We start from the raw sequence: 20680 nt of genomic DNA, 5'->3' as shown, positions 1-20680 counted from the left end.
GGGCCCCTATACATCCCGTGTACACATCAGTGCTATGGAATGGGCCCCTATACATCCCGTGTACACATCAGTGCTATGGAATGGGCCCCTATACATCCCGTGTACACATCAGTGCTATGGAATGGGCCCCTATACATCCCGTGTACACATCAGTGCTATGGAATGGGCCCCTACACATCCCGTGTACACATCAGTGCTATGGAATGGGCCCCTATACATCCCGTGTACACATCAGTGCTATGGAATGGGCCCCTATACATCCCGTGTACACATCAGTGCTATGGAATGGGCCCCTATACATCCCGTGTACACATCAGTGCTATGGAATGGGCCCCTATACATCCCGTGTACACATCAGTGCTATGGAATGGGCCCCTATACATCCCGTGTACACATCAGTGCTATGGAATGGGCCCCTATACATCCCGTGCTATGGAATGGGCACATGTGTGTGTCTGGGCTCCATCTAGTGGGCAGCGGGGAGGCTACACGCCGGGGACAGAGAATACACCGGCAGTACGGTAATAGCACCCGGCCGGCCGGGCCCGTACCGAGGAGGAGGACAGAATATTACACCGGAGGAGGAGGAGGGTGCTGCCATCTGGAGACAGGTAGGTGCTGCCAGCGTACACTATGCCCCGGACCTTCCTGCCCCCTATCAGAGGGGAGAGGGGTACATTGTGCGGATCAACCAGGCCGGAGCCGCGGGTTTGCCTAAAACGCTTCCGTGAGAGATGTACACCAGTGCCGGGAGATGCCGGGTACTAGGCCCCGCACCAAGCCTGGCACTGTATGAGGCCTGATCCTCTATTCACAGCGGTAATTATCATCTGTCAGTATTACTGGTGCAATACATCTCATAATATCACATAGTGCAGATAATACATCTTATATATAATATCACATAGTGCAGATAATACATCTTATATATAATATCACATAGTGCAGATAATACATCTTATATATAATATCACATAGTGCAGATAATACATCTTATATATAATATCACATAGTGCAGATAATACATCTTATATATAATATCACATAGTGCAGATAATACATCTCATACATATAATATCACATAGTGCAGATAATACATCTTATACATATAATATCACATAGTGCAGATAATACATCTTATATATAATATCACATAGTGCAGATAATACATCTTATATATAATATCACATAGTGCAGATAATACATCTTATATATAATATCACATAGTGCAGATAATACATCTCATAATATCACATAGTGCAGATAATACATCTTATATATAATATCACATAGTGCAGATAATACATCTTATATATAATATCACATAGTGCAGATAATACATCTTATATATAATATCACATAGTGCAGATAATACATCTTATATATAATATCACATAGTGCAGATAATACATCTTATACATATAATATCACATAGTGCAGATAATACATCTCATAATATCACATAGTGCAGATAATACATCTCATAATATCACATAGTGCAGATAATACATCTTATATATAATATCACATAGTGCAGATAATACATCTTATATATAATATCACATAGTGCAGATAATACATCTTATATATAATATCACATAGTGCAGATAATACATGTTATACATATAATATCACATAGTGCAGATAATACATGTTATACATATAATATCACATAGTGCAGATAATACATCTTATACATATAAAATCACATAGTGCAGATAATACATCTCATAATATCACATAGTGCAGATAATACATCTTATATATAATATCACATAGTGCAGATAATACATCTCATAATATCACATAGTGCAGATAATACATCTTATATATAATATCACATAGTGCAGATAATACATCTTATATATAATATCACATAGTGCAGATAATACATCTTATACATATAATATCACATAGTGCAGATAATACATCTCATAATATCACATAGTGCAGATAATACATCTTATATATAATATCACATAGTGCAGATAATACATCTTATATATAATATCACATAGTGCAGATAATACATCTCATACATATAATATCACATAGTGCAGATAATACATCTCATACATATAATATCACATAGTGCAGATAATACATCTCATAATATCACATAGTGCAGATAATACATCTCATAATATCACATAGTGCAGATAATACATCTCATAATATCACATAGTGCAGATAATACATCTTATATATAATATCACATAGTGCAGATAATACATCTTATACATATAATATCACATAGTGCAGATAATACATCTCATAATATCACATAGTGCAGATAATACATCTCATAATATCACATAGTGCAGATAATACATCTTATATATAATATCACATAGTGCAGATAATACATCTTATATATAATATCACATAGTGCAGATAATACATCTTATATATAATATCACATAGTGCAGATAATACATGTTATACATATAATATCACATAGTGCAGATAATACATGTTATACATATAATATCACATAGTGCAGATAATACATCTTATACATATAAAATCACATAGTGCAGATAATACATCTTATACATATAAAATCACATAGTGCAGATAATACATCTCATAATATCACATAGTGCAGATAATACATCTTATATATAATATCACATAGTGCAGATAATACATCTCATAATATCACATAGTGCAGATAATACATCTTATATATAATATCACATAGTGCAGATAATACATCTTATATATAATATCACATAGTGCAGATAATACATCTTATACATATAATATCACATAGTGCAGATAATACATCTTATATATAATATCACATAGTGCAGAGAATACATCTTATACATATAATATCACATAGTGCAGATAATACATGTTATACATATAATATCACATAGTGCAGATAATACATCTCATAATATCACATAGTGCAGATAATACATCTTATATATAATATCACATAGTGCAGAGAATACATCTTATACATATAATATCACATAGTGCAGAGAATACATCTTATACATATAATATCACATAGTGCAGATAATACATCTCATAATATCACATAGTGCAGATAATACATCTTATATATAATATCACATAGTGCAGATAATACATCTTATATATAATATCACATAGTGCAGATAATACATCTTATATATAATATCACATAGTGCAGATAATACATCTTATACATATAATATCACATAGTGCAGATAATACATCTCATAATATCACATAGTGCAGATAATACATCTTATATATAATATCACATAGTGCAGATAATACATCTTATATATAATATCACATAGTGCAGATAATACATCTTATATATAATATCACATAGTGCAGATAATACATCTCATACATATAATATCACATAGTGCAGATAATACATCTCATAATATCACATAGTGCAGATAATACATCTCATAATATCACATAGTGCAGATAATACATCTCATAATATCACATAGTGCAGATAATACATCTTATATATAATATCACATAGTGCAGATAATACATCTTATACATATAATATCACATAGTGCAGATAATACATCTCATAATATCACATAGTGCAGATAATACATCTCATAATATCACATAGTGCAGATAATACATCTTATATATAATATCACATAGTGCAGATAATACATCTTATATATAATATCACATAGTGCAGATAATACATCTTATATATAATATCACATAGTGCAGATAATACATGTTATACATATAATATCACATAGTGCAGATAATACATGTTATACATATAATATCACATAGTGCAGATAATACATCTTATACATATAAAATCACATAGTGCAGATAATACATCTCATAATATCACATAGTGCAGATAATACATCTTATATATAATATCACATAGTGCAGATAATACATCTCATAATATCACATAGTGCAGATAATACATCTTATATATAATATCACATAGTGCAGATAATACATCTTATATATAATATCACATAGTGCAGATAATACATCTTATACATATAATATCACATAGTGCAGATAATACATCTCATAATATCACATAGTGCAGATAATACATCTCATAATATCACATAGTGCAGATAATACATCTCATAATATCACATAGTGCAGATAATACATCTTATATATAATATCACATAGTGCAGATAATACATCTCATACATATAATATCACATAGTGCAGATAATACATCTCATACATATAATATCACATAGTGCAGATAATACATCTCATAATATCACATAGTGCAGATAATACATCTCATAATATCACATAGTGCAGATAATACATCTTATATATAATATCACATAGTGCAGATAATACATCTTATACATATAATATCACATAGTGCAGATAATACATCTCATAATATCACATAGTGCAGATAATACATCTCATAATATCACATAGTGCAGATAATACATCTTATATATAATATCACATAGTGCAGATAATACATCTTATATATAATATCACATAGTGCAGATAATACATCTTATATATAATATCACATAGTGCAGATAATACATGTTATACATATAATATCACATAGTGCAGATAATACATGTTATACATATAATATCACATAGTGCAGATAATACATCTTATACATATAAAATCACATAGTGCAGATAATACATCTTATACATATAAAATCACATAGTGCAGATAATACATCTTATATATAATATCACATAGTGCAGATAATACATCTTATATATAATATCACATAGTGCAGATAATACATCTTATATATAATATCACATAGTGCAGATAATACATCTCATACATATAATATCACATAGTGCAGATAATACATCTCATAATATCACATAGTGCAGATAATACATCTCATAATATCACATAGTGCAGATAATACATCTCATAATATCACATAGTGCAGATAATACATCTTATATATAATATCACATAGTGCAGATAATACATCTTATACATATAATATCACATAGTGCAGATAATACATCTCATAATATCACATAGTGCAGATAATACATCTCATAATATCACATAGTGCAGATAATACATCTTATATATAATATCACATAGTGCAGATAATACATCTTATATATAATATCACATAGTGCAGATAATACATCTTATATATAATATCACATAGTGCAGATAATACATGTTATACATATAATATCACATAGTGCAGATAATACATGTTATACATATAATATCACATAGTGCAGATAATACATCTTATACATATAAAATCACATAGTGCAGATAATACATCTCATAATATCACATAGTGCAGATAATACATCTTATATATAATATCACATAGTGCAGATAATACATCTCATAATATCACATAGTGCAGATAATACATCTTATATATAATATCACATAGTGCAGATAATACATCTTATATATAATATCACATAGTGCAGATAATACATCTTATACATATAATATCACATAGTGCAGATAATACATCTCATAATATCACATAGTGCAGATAATACATCTCATAATATCACATAGTGCAGATAATACATCTCATAATATCACATAGTGCAGATAATACATCTCATAATATCACATAGTGCAGATAATACATCTTATATATAATATCACATAGTGCAGATAATACATCTCATACATATAATATCACATAGTGCAGATAATACATCTCATACATATAATATCACATAGTGCAGATAATACATCTCATAATATCACATAGTGCAGATAATACATCTCATAATATCACATAGTGCAGATAATACATCTTATATATAATATCACATAGTGCAGATAATACATCTTATACATATAATATCACATAGTGCAGATAATACATCTCATAATATCACATAGTGCAGATAATACATCTCATAATATCACATAGTGCAGATAATACATCTTATATATAATATCACATAGTGCAGATAATACATCTTATATATAATATCACATAGTGCAGATAATACATCTTATATATAATATCACATAGTGCAGATAATACATGTTATACATATAATATCACATAGTGCAGATAATACATGTTATACATATAATATCACATAGTGCAGATAATACATCTTATACATATAAAATCACATAGTGCAGATAATACATCTTATACATATAAAATCACATAGTGCAGATAATACATCTCATAATATCACATAGTGCAGATAATACATCTTATATATAATATCACATAGTGCAGATAATACATCTCATAATATCACATAGTGCAGATAATACATCTTATATATAATATCACATAGTGCAGATAATACATCTTATATATAATATCACATAGTGCAGATAATACATCTTATACATATAATATCACATAGTGCAGATAATACATCTTATATATAATATCACATAGTGCAGATAATACATCTTCTATATAATATCACATAGTGCAGATAATACATCTTCTATATAATATCACATAGTGCAGATAATACATCTTATATATAATATCACATAGTGCAGATAATACATCTTATACATATAATATCACATAGTGCAGATAATACATCTTATATATAATATCACATAGTGCAGATAATACATCTCATAATATCACATAGTGCAGATAATACATCTTATATATAATATCACATAGTGCAGAGAATACATCTTATACATATAATATCACATAGTGCAGATAATACATCTTATATATAATATCACATAGTGCAGAGAATACATCTTATACATATAATATCACATAGTGCAGATAATACATCTTCTATATAATATCACATAGTGCAGATAATACATCTTATACATATAATATCACATAGTGCAGATAATACATCTTATATATAATATCACATAGTGCAGATAATACATCTAATACATATAATATCACATAGTGCAGATAATACATGTTATATATAATATCACATAGTGCAGATAATACATATTATACTTATAATATCACATAGTGCAGATAATACATCTTATATATAATATCACAGTGCAGATAATACATCTCATAATATCACATAGTGCAGATAATACATCTTATATATAATATCACATAGTGCAGATAATACATCTTATATATAATATCACATAGTGCAGATAATACATCTCATAATATCACATAGTGCAGATAATACATCTTATATATAATATCACATAGTGCAGATAATACATCTCATATAATATCACATAGTGCAGATAATACATAGATCACATAGTGCAGATAATATATAGATCACATAGTGCAGATAATACATCTCATATAATATCACATAGTGCAGATAATACATAGATCACATAGTGCAGATAATACATGTCACATAATATCACAGTGCAGATAATACATGTCACATAATCACAGTGCAGATAATACACATGTCACATAATATCACAGTGCAGATAATACATATGTCACATAATACCACATATTGCATATTATACATATATCACATATAGCAGATTATAAATATATAAAATAATCACATATTGCAGATAATACATATATCACACAGTGCAGATAATTAGTGTTCCCGTTAGTCCGTGGGGAGAACAGGGCCCTGAGGGTGCGGGCAGGGAGATTCTGCGTGCGCCGAAGGCTTGTGCACTCCCGAAAAGGGGGCGGGGCATTTGGTATTATACTGCAACTTCTGTTACCTTATTATGTTATTTCTATCAGTCTTATCAGGTCATGATAATGTGAACATCATAAAAGTGCCTATCAATATAATTTATCATTTCAGCTAACTGCTAACCTATGGTTGGAAGATGCCCCTTGTGGTAAATTGGCCGTTCCCTGCCAAGTCTTACTTACGTAGACATATTACCAGTACTGTGGTTACAGGACTTGTTGGTACTTACAGCTGGGTGTGGACCAGTAAGTATATATCTGATTACAGCCATGGTTTAGCAGCTGTCGGATGTCATTTATGGGATGTATCAGTCAGTTACACAATAAGGATCTGTGCACATTACGGGCCCTGTATAGAGTTGTACAGGAAGTTAGAAGTACATTATTCTGCGTTACCTGCACGGAACTAAACGTTGTATGCGTCTGTGCAGCCCGACCGCCATCGTCTGTACTCTTTGTTTAAGAGCCGTCATCATTAACACCGGCACTATGCCTGGTACAAAATATACATCTGAAAAGAGGCGTAATTCCTTGTATGCCACCGCCCTGCATGTCCCCCAAATCTCTGAATGTAGCCTACGTGAGAATGCCACGTTCCACCCTTCAGCCACAAGTGGAGATGAGCGAGTAAACACGACTCTGGAGCATGCGCAGTGTGAATATGCGCCAGATAGCGTCAATCCTTATTTTTTGTGTATCATTAGTACTTTGCATTAGTACTCCGAGCCCCCACTGCTTTTACCTAAAGCTCATCAATAAGTGCGATTGTAAATGTTTTACCTGACGAGCTTCAGTTTCGTGGCCCTTTCACATGTTCTTTCCTGTTCTCCATCAATGCCCAATTTATTCATTCACGTTCATCCTCAACCCTCACGTTTTCCCAACAGGTTATGTTTTCAGGATTTCTGTCTGTGGGATAAGTTATTTTGCCGGGGCTCTGCCAATGGTTTCCCCTGGCATGACATGAATAAGAGTTTTTTTACATTTTTACTTATTCTTGGTTTTAAAAGAAAAAAAAATGACATATTTAATTTTTTATTGAAAGTGGAGTTGGATGCCTGAGTCCAGGCCTCCAGCGTGTACATGGGCAAAGCATAGATGCATGCAGGACTGGCTGGCGAAGTGGCATGATGGCGTCAGCAGGAAACGTATGATACATGAGTGATTAGTAGCTTACAGTAATTACTACCTGTTATTGCAGAGTACATGAATAATCTCCGTGTGCACAACAAAGAGGTTTTATATGACCTGATTGAGCGACGTCAGCCAGATACTCCACTGATTACCATCTCCAACCACCAGTCCTGTATGGATGACCCTCACCTGTGGGGTAAGGAACCCTCCTCTGTCTGTGCTGAAACCACAAATCCCTGTATGGCGGTGACAATTCTGACATCAATGATTCCACCTATTTGTATGTAACTAAGTATAGAGTATTTATTCTCCAGCTGGAGGAGCAACTGCTAAATGGGGGCTGAACCCTTATATATGAAAATGCAGCTTGAACCCTCATATGTATGTACAGAATGATTTCACCTATTTGGGTGTACTGCTACCCCGGTTCTCTTCTATATTTCAGGTATCCTGAAGCTCAGGCACTTGTGGAATTTAGGCAAAATGAGGTGGTGAGTATTCGCTAACAGGTGATGAAAGGGTTATATATTACTGTGGGGTCTAGATGACATTTCCAGTCCTGCCAGTTGGGGGAGCTAGTGATTCCTGGTCCCTATTCTATATATATATATATATATATATATATATATAATATATATTTCTACTTCAGGGTCATAGGGGGTCCACAGGGTTGACCTTGGGGGTATAGCTGGATCTGGATCCACGGGCACCACGCAGTTAAAGATTTGCTGCTCCCAGGATGCACTTGGGTCCGTCCTGCTCTATACCCCGCCCCCGAGCCACAGCACCTCAGTTTTAGTTGGTGCCCGTCCGGAGTCAGGTCACTCTGGCGCAGTGGGGCTGCATAAGCAGCCCCTAAGCTTTATTTTTTATTTTTTCAAAACAGAAAGTAAAATAATAAATAAAATCTTCTATCTTCAGAGCGGCAGCATCAGACTGTCCATCTGGACGTCCACGCTGCCGCTCCTACAGCCCCGCTGGCGCTGCGACGCCAGTACTGATCTGGGGATCGCAGCGGGACCCTGGAGTCAGTACTAGCGTGGCTCCGGGACCTCCCACAGACTGCTGCCGGACACACTGGGCCAGGTAAGCCGCGTGCAGCGCTTCACGCGGGGGAAGCAGAATGCAGTCTTCAGCCGCCGGTCTCTGGGGACAGACCGGCGGCGGGCTCCCCCTCTTCAGGAATACCCCGCATGTCCGCTGGACCACCAGGGTGTAAGGCCGGCAGGGACACGGCGTTCCTGGGGTTCCATACTAGCAGGGGAGGCAGCCTTCCCTGCTTGTGCGGCTCCTCCCCTCAGCCCAGCGCGCCTTCTCTCATGCGTGCTGGCGTCGCTGGGCTGTTATCTCCTGGCCACTCCTCCTCAGAGCTCTCCGGCGGCCATCTTCCTCAGGCAGCAACGCAGAGCTCCCAGGCAGGCTTCCAGTGGACCAGTCCCCCTGTGTACCTCTCCCCTGATCAGGACAGTGTTCGCAGCGCTATAGCCCTCCCAGACACTGAATCTGGGAGGGTGATTGTAGCTGAAGGTGCAGTGAGTATACTTCTCTGCCTGGTATGTGACTATTGCTAGTGCTGCCTGTCTGTGATAATCTCTACTTACTGTCAGCTTATACCTATCCCTTTCCTTCTCCTACGGCCCGCAGGTGCGTGGGGGAGGGGTGTTCTTTCTGTGTACCTCACTTATATAGATCTACGTATTTGTGAGGTCCGTCACATACTGCGGTGTGCTCCTCAGTACCATATTGTGGGCTGTTTGTGTTGCATATGTGGGTGTTATACGCCTTACCTCGTTTCGGTGATACTCTTTTCTTGCAAAAGTTTTTTGTGTCATGTCTGATGAGGAGAATGAGCGCTCCGAGGCTCCTGTGTTATTTTCCTGCCGGCGCTGTTCGGCAGGGGTTGATGGGGTGGATTTGTCTCAGGACGGTCTGTGCGGGCGGTGCAGCTGGTACCTGGTCCCTCTAAACCCCGGTGGCGCAGGATCCTCCTTGGGCGATGTTTACACAAGTGCTGCCGGCTTGCGGTCCCGACTGCGGTCCCTTCTAGGGTGTTGCCCCAGCCTACCATCCCCCGTTCCCCGGGGGTTACGCATCTGGTGCAGTCTCCTCCCGGGTCTCAGACTGTGGGTCCTTATGCGGGTTTGCCTGTATACGTGCAATCTCCCACGGTGACGCAGCAGTCAGTAGCACCCTTTCAGGGGTATCCTCAGACGGTACCCCCTCCCTGGGTGGATGTCCTTTCCAGCTCTGTTCAGAGCCTAGCGGCCTCGTCATCAGCTTTTCAGTCACTGTTGCAAAGTGATTTGCCCCCAAAGGCGTCCAAGCGACCCGTTCCGGCTTAACTGGCAGCGCAGTTTACGGACGTGTCTTCGGATGACTGAGAGATCCACGAGGACTCTGATTCGGATGCCGGGGCCCAGGAGGTGGAGGCTAAGTCCTCCATTAATGTGCCGGCATTGGTTAGGGCGGTGCGGGCCATCCTTCATATAGAGGAGGATGTGCCATCTCCTAGGTCGAAGTACCCTAATTTTAAAAAGGCCAAGGTTGCTTCGACTGTCCGACCAGTTGACGGATCATATGGCGGGGGCCTGGCAGTTGCCCAGCAAGAGATTCCAACCGCAGAAACGGTTGGCTTCCAACTATCCTTTTCCTGAGGCTCATTGCAGGAAATGGGAAACTCCGCCTGCGGTGGATTCCCACGTCACCCGCTTAATTAAAAGCGCTACGTTACCTTTACCATCTATCTCCTCCCTGAAGGATCCTACGGACAGGAAAGTGGAGACTTGTTTAAAGTCTATCTACTCTCTCTCTGGGGCTGTGGCCCGTCCGTCCATGGCCATCTCTTGGGTGGCTAAGGCCATCGAGAGCTGGGCCAACACTTTGGAGGATACCTTTCCGGATGATGCTCCGGAGCTCCAGAGGGCGTTGATAGGCCAAATGAGGGATGCGGCTTCCTACATTGGGGAAGCGTCGTTGGACGCCAGCCTGTTGACCTCTAGGGTGTCTGTTGCGGCTGTGTCGGCGCGTCGGTCCTTGTGGCTGCAGTCTTGAAGAGCTGACGCGGACTCCAAAAAGGGCCTGGAGGCCTTACCTTTTAATGGAGAGTTACTTTTTGGTCCAGACTTGGACAAGATAGTGGATACTCTGGCTAAGTCTAAATCAGCCTTCCTCCCTTCGGCGTCTGCACCTACCAAGGTACGGAGCTCTGCCTTTCGGTCCTTTCGGGTTCAGGGCAAGGCCAAAGGTCAGTCCTTCCCGAGGCAGTCGGTGACCTCAATTTGAAGTCTCTGAACAAATTCCTCAGAGTTCCCAAATTCAGGATGGAAACGTTACGTTCCATCATTCTGGGGATGGAACCTGGGGATTACATGGTGTCCCTGGATATCCAGGACGCCTACCTCCATGTTCCGATATCACCTTCGCACCAGAGGTATCTGAAGTTCGCTATCCTTCAGCAGCATTATCAGTTCAGGGCGCTACCCTTTGGCCTCTCCACGGCGCCGAGGGTATTCACGATTATGGCTTTCATGGCCGCACATCTTCGGAACCAGAATGTACGGCTGCTGCCGTATCTGGACGACCTCCTGTTGCTGGCGAGCTCCCCGGAGGTACTGCTTCAACATCTCTACCTGACGATCGCTTGCCTGCAAGCACACGGGTGGTTGATAAATTTGAGAAAGTCCTCCCTGATTCCATCACAGCGGATGGTTCATTTGGGAGCCCTGCTGGATTCTCGTCAGCAAAGGATCTTCCTGACTCCGGAGAAGGTCTCCTCCCTACAGCTGCGGATACACAGTTGCCTGAGCAGTTGCCGCCTGTCGGTCCATTCGGCTATGAGAGTTCTGGGGTCCATGGTGTCGACATTCGACATGGTAGAATTTGCCCAGTTCCATTCACGGCCCCTGCAGGGGCTGATTCTATCGGAATGGAACAGGTTACCTCACCGGATCCGCTCTCAGATGCTGGTGTTGTCCCCGGAGGTTCGGCAGTCTTTGGCTTGGTGGCTTCAGACAGCTCATCTGGTCGAGGGGTGCCCCTTTTGGATCTCGGACTGGGTCCTGCTCACGATGGATGCCAGTCTCCGGGGTTGGGGGGCAGTGACCGGCTCTTTGTCACTTCAGGGTCATTGGTCTGCAGAAGAAGCACTTCTCCCCATTAAGATCCTGGAACTGCGGGCAGTATACAGGGCCCTGCAGTCGTCCGGCCCCGCTCTTCATGGAAGGGCGGTTCAGGTGCAGTCCGACAACGCCACCACGGTGGCGTATATCAACCACCAAGGAGGAACTCGCAGTCGGGCAGCGATGTCGGAGGTGTCTCGCATCCTTGCTTGGGCGGAGTGCCACATTCCAGCGATCTCGGCGGTCTTCATCCCCGGAGTCCTCAATTGGGAGGCGGACTACCTCAGCCGTCACGACGTGCATCCCGGGGAATGGTCGCTTCACCCAGAGGTGTTTCAGCTACTCGTGGACAGATGGGGGCTGCCGGAGCTGGACTTGATGGCCTCCCGTCACAATCACAAGTTGCCCGTTTACGGGTCAAGGACAAGAGACGCAGGCGCATGTCTGGTGGACGCGCTGTCGGTGAGATGGACGTTTCACCTGGCGTATCTGTTTTCTCCGATATCCCTACTTCCTCGGGTTCTGCGGAAATTCAAGCAGGACGGCGGCACGCTCGTGCTGGTAGCTCCGGCGTGGCCCAGACGTCCTTGGTACTCCGATCTGAGGAGCCTCTCCATCGACGCTCCGTACCTTCTTCCTCAGCATCGGGACCTGTTGTCTCAAGGGCCCTGCCTTTACCCGGATCTGGGTCGGCTGTCTTTGACGGCGTGGCTCTTGAGACAGCCGTCTTGAGGTTTCGGGGTTTTTCCAGTTCGGTTATTGGTACCATGCTCAGGGCACGCAAGCCTGCTTCCGCACGGATTTACCACAGGGTGTGGCACACTTACTTTCAGTGGTGTGAGTCCAGAAGCTATGATCCTCAGGTGTTCCGAGTTTCTAGGATCTTGGAATTTCTTCAATCAGGTTTGGACCTCGGCTTACGCCTTGCCTCTCTGAAGGTTCATGTGTCCGCTTTGTCCGTGTGGTTCCAACGTCGGATTGCTACACTGCCAGATGTTCACACTTTTTTCCAAGGTGTTCTCAGGATCCAGCCTCCCTTCGTGCCTCCTGTGGCTCCTTGGGACTTGGCGGTGGTGCTACGGGTCCTGCAGGGTCCTCCTTTTGAGCCTCTTGAGTCCGTGGAACTCAAGTGGCTGACGTTTAAGCGTTTTTCTCCTGGCGATTGCTTCTGCCAGGAGGGTGTCAGAATTGGGGGCGCTTTCCTGTCGCCCTCCTTTTCTGATTTTTCACCAGGACAGGGCGGTGCTCCGCACTCGTCATGAGTTTTTGCCTAAAGTGGTCTCGAAGTTCCACATCAATCAGGAACTTGTTGTGCCAGCGTTTTAGTCACCTGATCTTTCAACTGGTGAGGCTTCCTTAGATGTAGTCCGGGCGCTTAGAATCTATGTGGACCGGACTGCTTCGGTTAGGAAGTCTGATTCATTGTTTGTCCTCTTTGGTTTTCACAAGAGGGGTTGGCCTGCCAACAAACATACGTTATGCCCGTTGGCTTCGTTCCGTTATTTGTGAGGCTTATGCACAGGAGGGTTTACCTTTGCCAGCCTCTGTTATTCCACTCGTTCTGTGGGTCCCTCTTGGGCTGCTAGACGTGGCGCCTCTGCTGTTCAGCTGTGTAAGGCAGCCACTTTGTCTTCAATTCAGACGTTTTTGAGGTTTTATGCGTTTGACACCTTCGCCTCTCAGGATGCATCCTTTGGGCGCCGGGTTCTCCTTTCAGCACAGGAGCGTCCCCGCCCTTAGTTGAACTGCTTTGGGACATCCCCAAGGTCAACCCTGTGGACCCCCTATGGACCCTGAAGTAGAAAACAAGAGATATGGTAAGAACTTACCTTTGTTATCTCTGTTTCTACGAAGTCCATAGGGTCCACAGGGCACCCACCCTGACGCACCTGGCTTCAAATGGGCTTTGTGGCTGGTCACCGGTTTTCCGTCTCCCATTTCTGTGAGTATGGTTTCTTGTGTGTTCCAGTCCTTCTTCTCTCTGTTTCGTCTCCTCCTCCGGCCTTGGCTGCTTACCAACTGAGGTGCCTGTGGCTGGGGGCGGGGTATAGAGGAGGAGACCCAAGTGCATCCTGGGAGCAGCAAAGCTTTAACTGCGTGGTGCCCGTGGATCCAGATCCAGCTATACCCCCAAGGTCAATCCTGTGGACCCTATGGACTTCGTAGAAACAGAGATAACAAAGGTAAGTTCTTACCATATCTCTTGTTATCTCTCTTAGGACCCCCACAGCTGCTGACATCTGTTTTACTAAAGAGTATTACTCCTGGTTCTTCAGTCTGGGGAAGTGCGTGCCAGTGTGCCGAGGTGAGTGCCAGTGTGCCGAGGTGAGTGCCAGTGCACAATAATCCTTAGAGGCGGGGCACTCAGTAATATATGTGCATATTGGTGCTGATGATGATGACGTGTGGTTACCAGGCACAATTTTTCCATGGTTTGTTTTTTCTTTAGTCATTGATGCCTAACTCTGTATTAGCCCCAGTATGTGAAAGTAGGGATAGATAGAGAGAGATATAATATATAATACTATATATATATATATATATATATATATATAGTGAGAGCAGCCCAGCTTCAGCCCCAGTATGTGAAAGTAGGGATAGATAGAGAGAGATATAATACTATATATATATATAGTGAGAGCAGCCCAGCTTCTATTACACATTGTGATTAGACTGGTTTGGTTGCATACTCAGCTTGGGTTGGGATCCCAGCGGTCAGTATCCTCCCTGTCCCCCCAGTACTTACCGTCAGGATGCCGGTGCCAGGATTATAACTACATCCCCCATACACTGATCAGCTTTTTACTTTCTACTGTCCTGATGGCTTCTAGTTAGCATTGTCGGCACCATGGTAGCATAGTGGCTAGCATTTCTGCCTCACAGCACTAATGTCATGAGAGTCCCAGTCATGGCTTGTCTTTGTGGAGTTTGCATGTATTTCCTCTGCGTACTCCAGTTTTCTCCTACACTTAAAAACATACTGGTAGGTGAACTGGCGTGTGTCTGCACCTGTGTGTTTGTGCCTGTGTGTGTGTGTGTGTGTGTGTGTGTGTGTGCGCGATTGTGTGTGTGCGCGCGCCTGTGTGTGTTTGCGCCTGTGTGTGTGTGCGGGTGCCTGTGTGTGTGTGTACCTGTGTGTGTGTGTACCTGTGTGTGTGTGTCTGCACCTGTGCGTGTGTGCGCCTGTGTGTGTGCGTGCACCTGTGTGTGTGTGTGCGTGCACCTGTGCGCGTGTGTGTGCGTGCGCCTGTGTGTGTGCGCGCCTGTGTACGCGCCTGTGTGTGCACACACTTGTTTGTTAGGAATAGACTGTATGCTCCAATGACGTATATTCTCTGGACAGCACTGCGCAATTTGGTGGCCTTATAGAAATATAATATAATAACCAGGGGTAGGGTGGCCTTATAGAAATATATAATATAATAACCAGGGGTAGGGTGGCCTTATAGAAATATAATATAATAACCAGGGGTAGGGTGGCTTTATAGAAATATAATATAATAACCAGGGGTTGGGTAGCCTTATAGAAATATATAATAATAACCAGGGGTAGGGTGGCCTTATAGAAATATAATATAATAACCAGGGGTAGGGTGGCCTTATAGAAATATAATAACCAGGGGTAGGGTGGCCTTATAGAAATATAATATAATAACCAGGGGTAGGGTGGCCTTATAGAAATATAATATAATAACCAGGGGTAGGGTGGCCTTATAGAAATATAATATAATAACCAGGGGTAGGATGGCTTTATAGAAATATAATAACCAGGGGTAGGATGGCTTTAAAGAAATATAATATAATAACCAGGGGTAGGGTAGCCTTATAGAAATTGAATATAATAACCAGGGGTAGGTTGGCTTTATAAAAATACATAATAATAATAATAACCAGGGGTAGGGTGGCTTTATAGAATAATAACCAGGGGTAGGGTGGCTATAAAGAATAATAACCAGGGGTAGGGTGGCTTTATAGAAATATATAATAATAATAACCAGGGGTAGGGTAGCCTTATAGAAATATATAATAATAACCAGGGGTAGGGCGGCCTTATAGAAATATATAATAATAATAATAATAACAACCAGGGGTAGGGTTGCCTTATAGAAATATAGAATAATAACCAGGGGTAGGTTGGCTTTATAGAAATACAATATAATAACCAGGGGTAGGGTGGCCTTATAGAAATATAATATAATAACCAGGGTAGGGTGGCCTTATAGAAATATAATATAATAACCAGGGTAGGGTGGCCTTATAGAAATATAATAACCAGGGGTAGGGTGGCTTTATAGAAATATAGAATAATAATAACCAGGGGTAGGGTAGTTTTATAGAAATATATAATAATAATAATAACCAGGGTAGGGTGGCTTTATAGAAATATATTATAATAATAATAACTAGGGGTAGGTTGGCTTTAAAGAAATATATAATAATAATAACCAGGGGTAGGGTAGCTTTATAGAAATATATAATAATAACCAGGGGTAGGGTGACTTTATAGAAATATATTATAATATTAACCCGGGGTAGGGTGGCTTTATAGAAATATATAATAATAATAATAACCAGGGGTAGGGTGGCTTTATAGAAATATATAATAATAATCTTAACCAGGGGTAGGGTGGCTTTATAGAAATATATAATAATAATAATAACCAGGGGTAGGGTGACTTTATAGAAATATATAATAATAATAACCAGGGGTAGGGTGGCTTTATAGAAATATATAATAATATTAATAATAACAACCAGGGGTAGGGTGGCCTTATAGAAATATATAATATAATAACCAGGGGTAGGGTGGCTTTATAGAAATATATAATAATAATAATAATAACCAGGGGTTGGGTGGCTTTATAGAAATATATAATAATAATAACCAGGGGTAGGGTGGCTTTATAGAAATATATAATAATAATAACCAGGGGTAGGGTGGCTTTATGGAAATATATAATAATAACCAGGGGTAGGGTGGCTTTATAGAAATATATAATAATAATAATAATAATAATAATAATAATAATAACCAGGGGTAGGGTGGCTTTATAGAAATATATAATAATAACCAGGGGTAGGGTGGCCTTATAGAAATATATAATAATAACCAGGGGTAGGGTGGCTTTATAGAAATATATAATAATAATAATAATAATAACCAGGGGTAGGGTGGCTTTATAGAAATATATAATAATAACCAGGGGTAGGGTGGCCTTATAGAAATATATAATAATAACCAGGGGTAGGGTGACTTTAAGATGTTACCTAAAAACAAGATGTGAATTGTGTGACATTCCTGTGACTTCTCCTCCTTGTCCAGGGGACGGTGTACATCAGAAAGGCATGGACTTTGTCTTGGAGAAGTTGAACAATGGAGAATGGGTGCACGTGTTCCCTGAAGGTAATGCTACAGTATATAGTATTATCACTTTCCAGGGTGTTTTGCATCATCATAGACGAGTTTCCTAACTACCCTCAAATATTATTCCTCTTAGTTCTTCTAATTAAAAGGGTAACATAACCCTATAAGCGGCTCGTGGCTTCTTCATGTCCAGTCTACAGTTTTACGGGTGGGCAGCACTGACATATGTGTAATGGTACATGTTTTATTACATAGGGTAAATAAATGACTCTTGTGGTCATCTTATAAAGCTCTTGTTTCTCCCTAGGAAAAGTGAACATGACACAAGACTTTGTGAGGCTGAAGTGGGGTGAGTGCTGGGAGTGTCCACTACATGGGGCTGTGTGATAATCACACTCAATAAGCTTATTCCTGCATCTCTCTCCAGGCATTGGACGTTTAATATCGGAGTGCACCCTGAATCCCATCATCCTTCCCCTCTGGCATGTGGGTGAGTACTCGCTCATACTTGCTCCCCAGTGCAGCAGAGGAGAGCTGTACAGTTGTGCGGTGTTACTTTCTGTCAGCACTGAGTACTATGGCAGCCTGTAGCCTTATGGAGAAACCTTATATAGAGATGGGAAGGAGATGACATGGCCTCGGTTACTGCAGACCATTCGGTTACCATGAAATTCCATATTAGGATGTGGAAAGCTTTGAAAAAGTTTTTTAGAAATATTTAAACACCACTACCAGAATACAGAGGTGTCCACATCTTCCCTACATGCGCTACAAGTTGCATTAAATATAACGCGTGAGCACTGCGCAACTCTGTAACGCCAAGCGTCTTTCTGTGCGACTTTTTACCTTCAAATGTCTTATTAGCACAGCGATGTGAAGAGGAGGCACAAGCAGCTTCTGTTGGTTAGAATGATATGTGGCATGCCTATGTTCTGTGTGTAAGACGCTACGTTACATTGTCACGCTCAGCGCTACCGGCTCACGCCACGGCGTAACACTCCAGAAAGTAAGATGTATGTGGACACATCTGTAGTTGGGGTGACACCGCCCCTGATTTAGGCCCCCAATGTTAGACACTGTTACAGAGGGCAGCGTGGAAATTACCGCCACGTAATTAGCGAACTTACAGCTTGTTGATTGTCTGATGTTTTGAGATGAAGGATCCGATTCAGAACTAATACTACTAATTAGCTAATTGTGTATTTAATGTTATTGTTATCATTTATAAAGCACCAACATATTACGCAGCACTGTACATTTTACTGATCGTGATACAAACAAGTTATAGACAATAATGTGAAACAAAACGTAAATCTGACAGAGAGAGAGAGAATTAAAGCACCACTGCTACATGACAATCAGAGAGAGAGAATAAAAGCACCACTGCTACATGACAATCAGAGAGAGAGAGAATAAAAGCACCACTGCTACATGACAATCAGAGAGAGAGAATAAAAGCACCACTGTTACATGACAATCAGAGAGAGAGAGAATAAAAGCACCACTGCTACATGACAATCAGAGAGAGAGAGAATAAAAGCACCACTGTTACATGACAATCAGAGAGAGAGAGAATAAAAGCACAACTGCTACATGACAATCAGAGAGAGAGAGAATAAAAGCACCACTGTTACATGACAATCAGAGAGAGAGAATAAAAGCACCACTGCTACATGACAATCAGAGAGAGAGAATAAAAGCACCACTGCTACATGACAATCAGAGAGAGAGAATAAAAGCACCACTGCTACATGACAATCAGAGAGAGAGAGAATAAAAGCACCACTGCTACATGACAATCAGAGAGAGAGAGAATAAAAGCACCACTGCTACATGACAATCAGAGAGAGAATAAAAGCACCACTGCTACATGACAATCAGAGAGAGAGAGAATAAAAGCACCACTGCTACATGACAATCAGAGAGAGAGAATAAAAGCACCACTGTTACATGACAATCAGAGAGAGAGAGAATAAAAGCACCACTGCTACATGACAATCAGAGAGAGAGAGAATAAAAGCACCACTGCTACATGACAATCAGAGAGAGAGAATAAAAGCACCACTGCTACATGACAATCAGAGAGAGAGAGAATAAAAGCACCACTGCTACATGACAATCAGAGAGAGAGAATAAAAGCACCACTGCTACATGACAATCAGAGAGAGAGAATAAAAGCACCACTGTTACATGACAATCAGAGAGAGAGAGAATAAAAGCACCACTGCTACATGACAATCAGAGAGAGAGAGAATAAAAGCACCACTGCTACATGACAATCAGAGAGAGAGAATAAAAGCACCACTGCTACATGACAATCAGAGAGAGAGAGAATAAAAGCACCACTGCTACATGACAATCAGAGAGAGAGAGAATAAAAGCACCACTGCTACATGACAATCAGAGAGAGAATAAAAGCACCACTGCTACATGACAATCAGAGAGAGA

At 40.4% G+C, this 20680-nt stretch overlaps 1 protein-coding gene across 1 annotated transcript; it reads left to right on the top strand.

The window, feature by feature from the left end:
- Positions 1-409: 409 nt before the first annotated feature.
- LOC148477737 (tafazzin-like) lies at positions 410-18722 on the top strand (the record flags this gene model as incomplete). The annotated part of the gene is made up of 8 exons (XM_088456259.1): positions 410-611; positions 7728-7861; positions 8817-8945; positions 9195-9240; positions 15087-15172; positions 18191-18271; positions 18540-18581; positions 18660-18722. Coding segments are annotated over exons 2-8 (556 nt in total), but the record flags the coding sequence as incomplete, so codon positions are not given.
- Positions 18723-20680: the final 1958 nt, after the last annotated feature.

Source organism: Taudactylus pleione, unplaced genomic scaffold (genome assembly GCF_031769625.1).
Source record: "Taudactylus pleione unplaced genomic scaffold, aTauple2 ptg000694l, whole genome shotgun sequence".
NCBI lineage: Eukaryota > Metazoa > Chordata > Amphibia > Anura > Myobatrachidae > Taudactylus > Taudactylus pleione.
The sequence above is the reverse complement of the archived record's forward strand: the minus strand, read 5'-3'. Positions and strand labels throughout refer to the sequence as shown.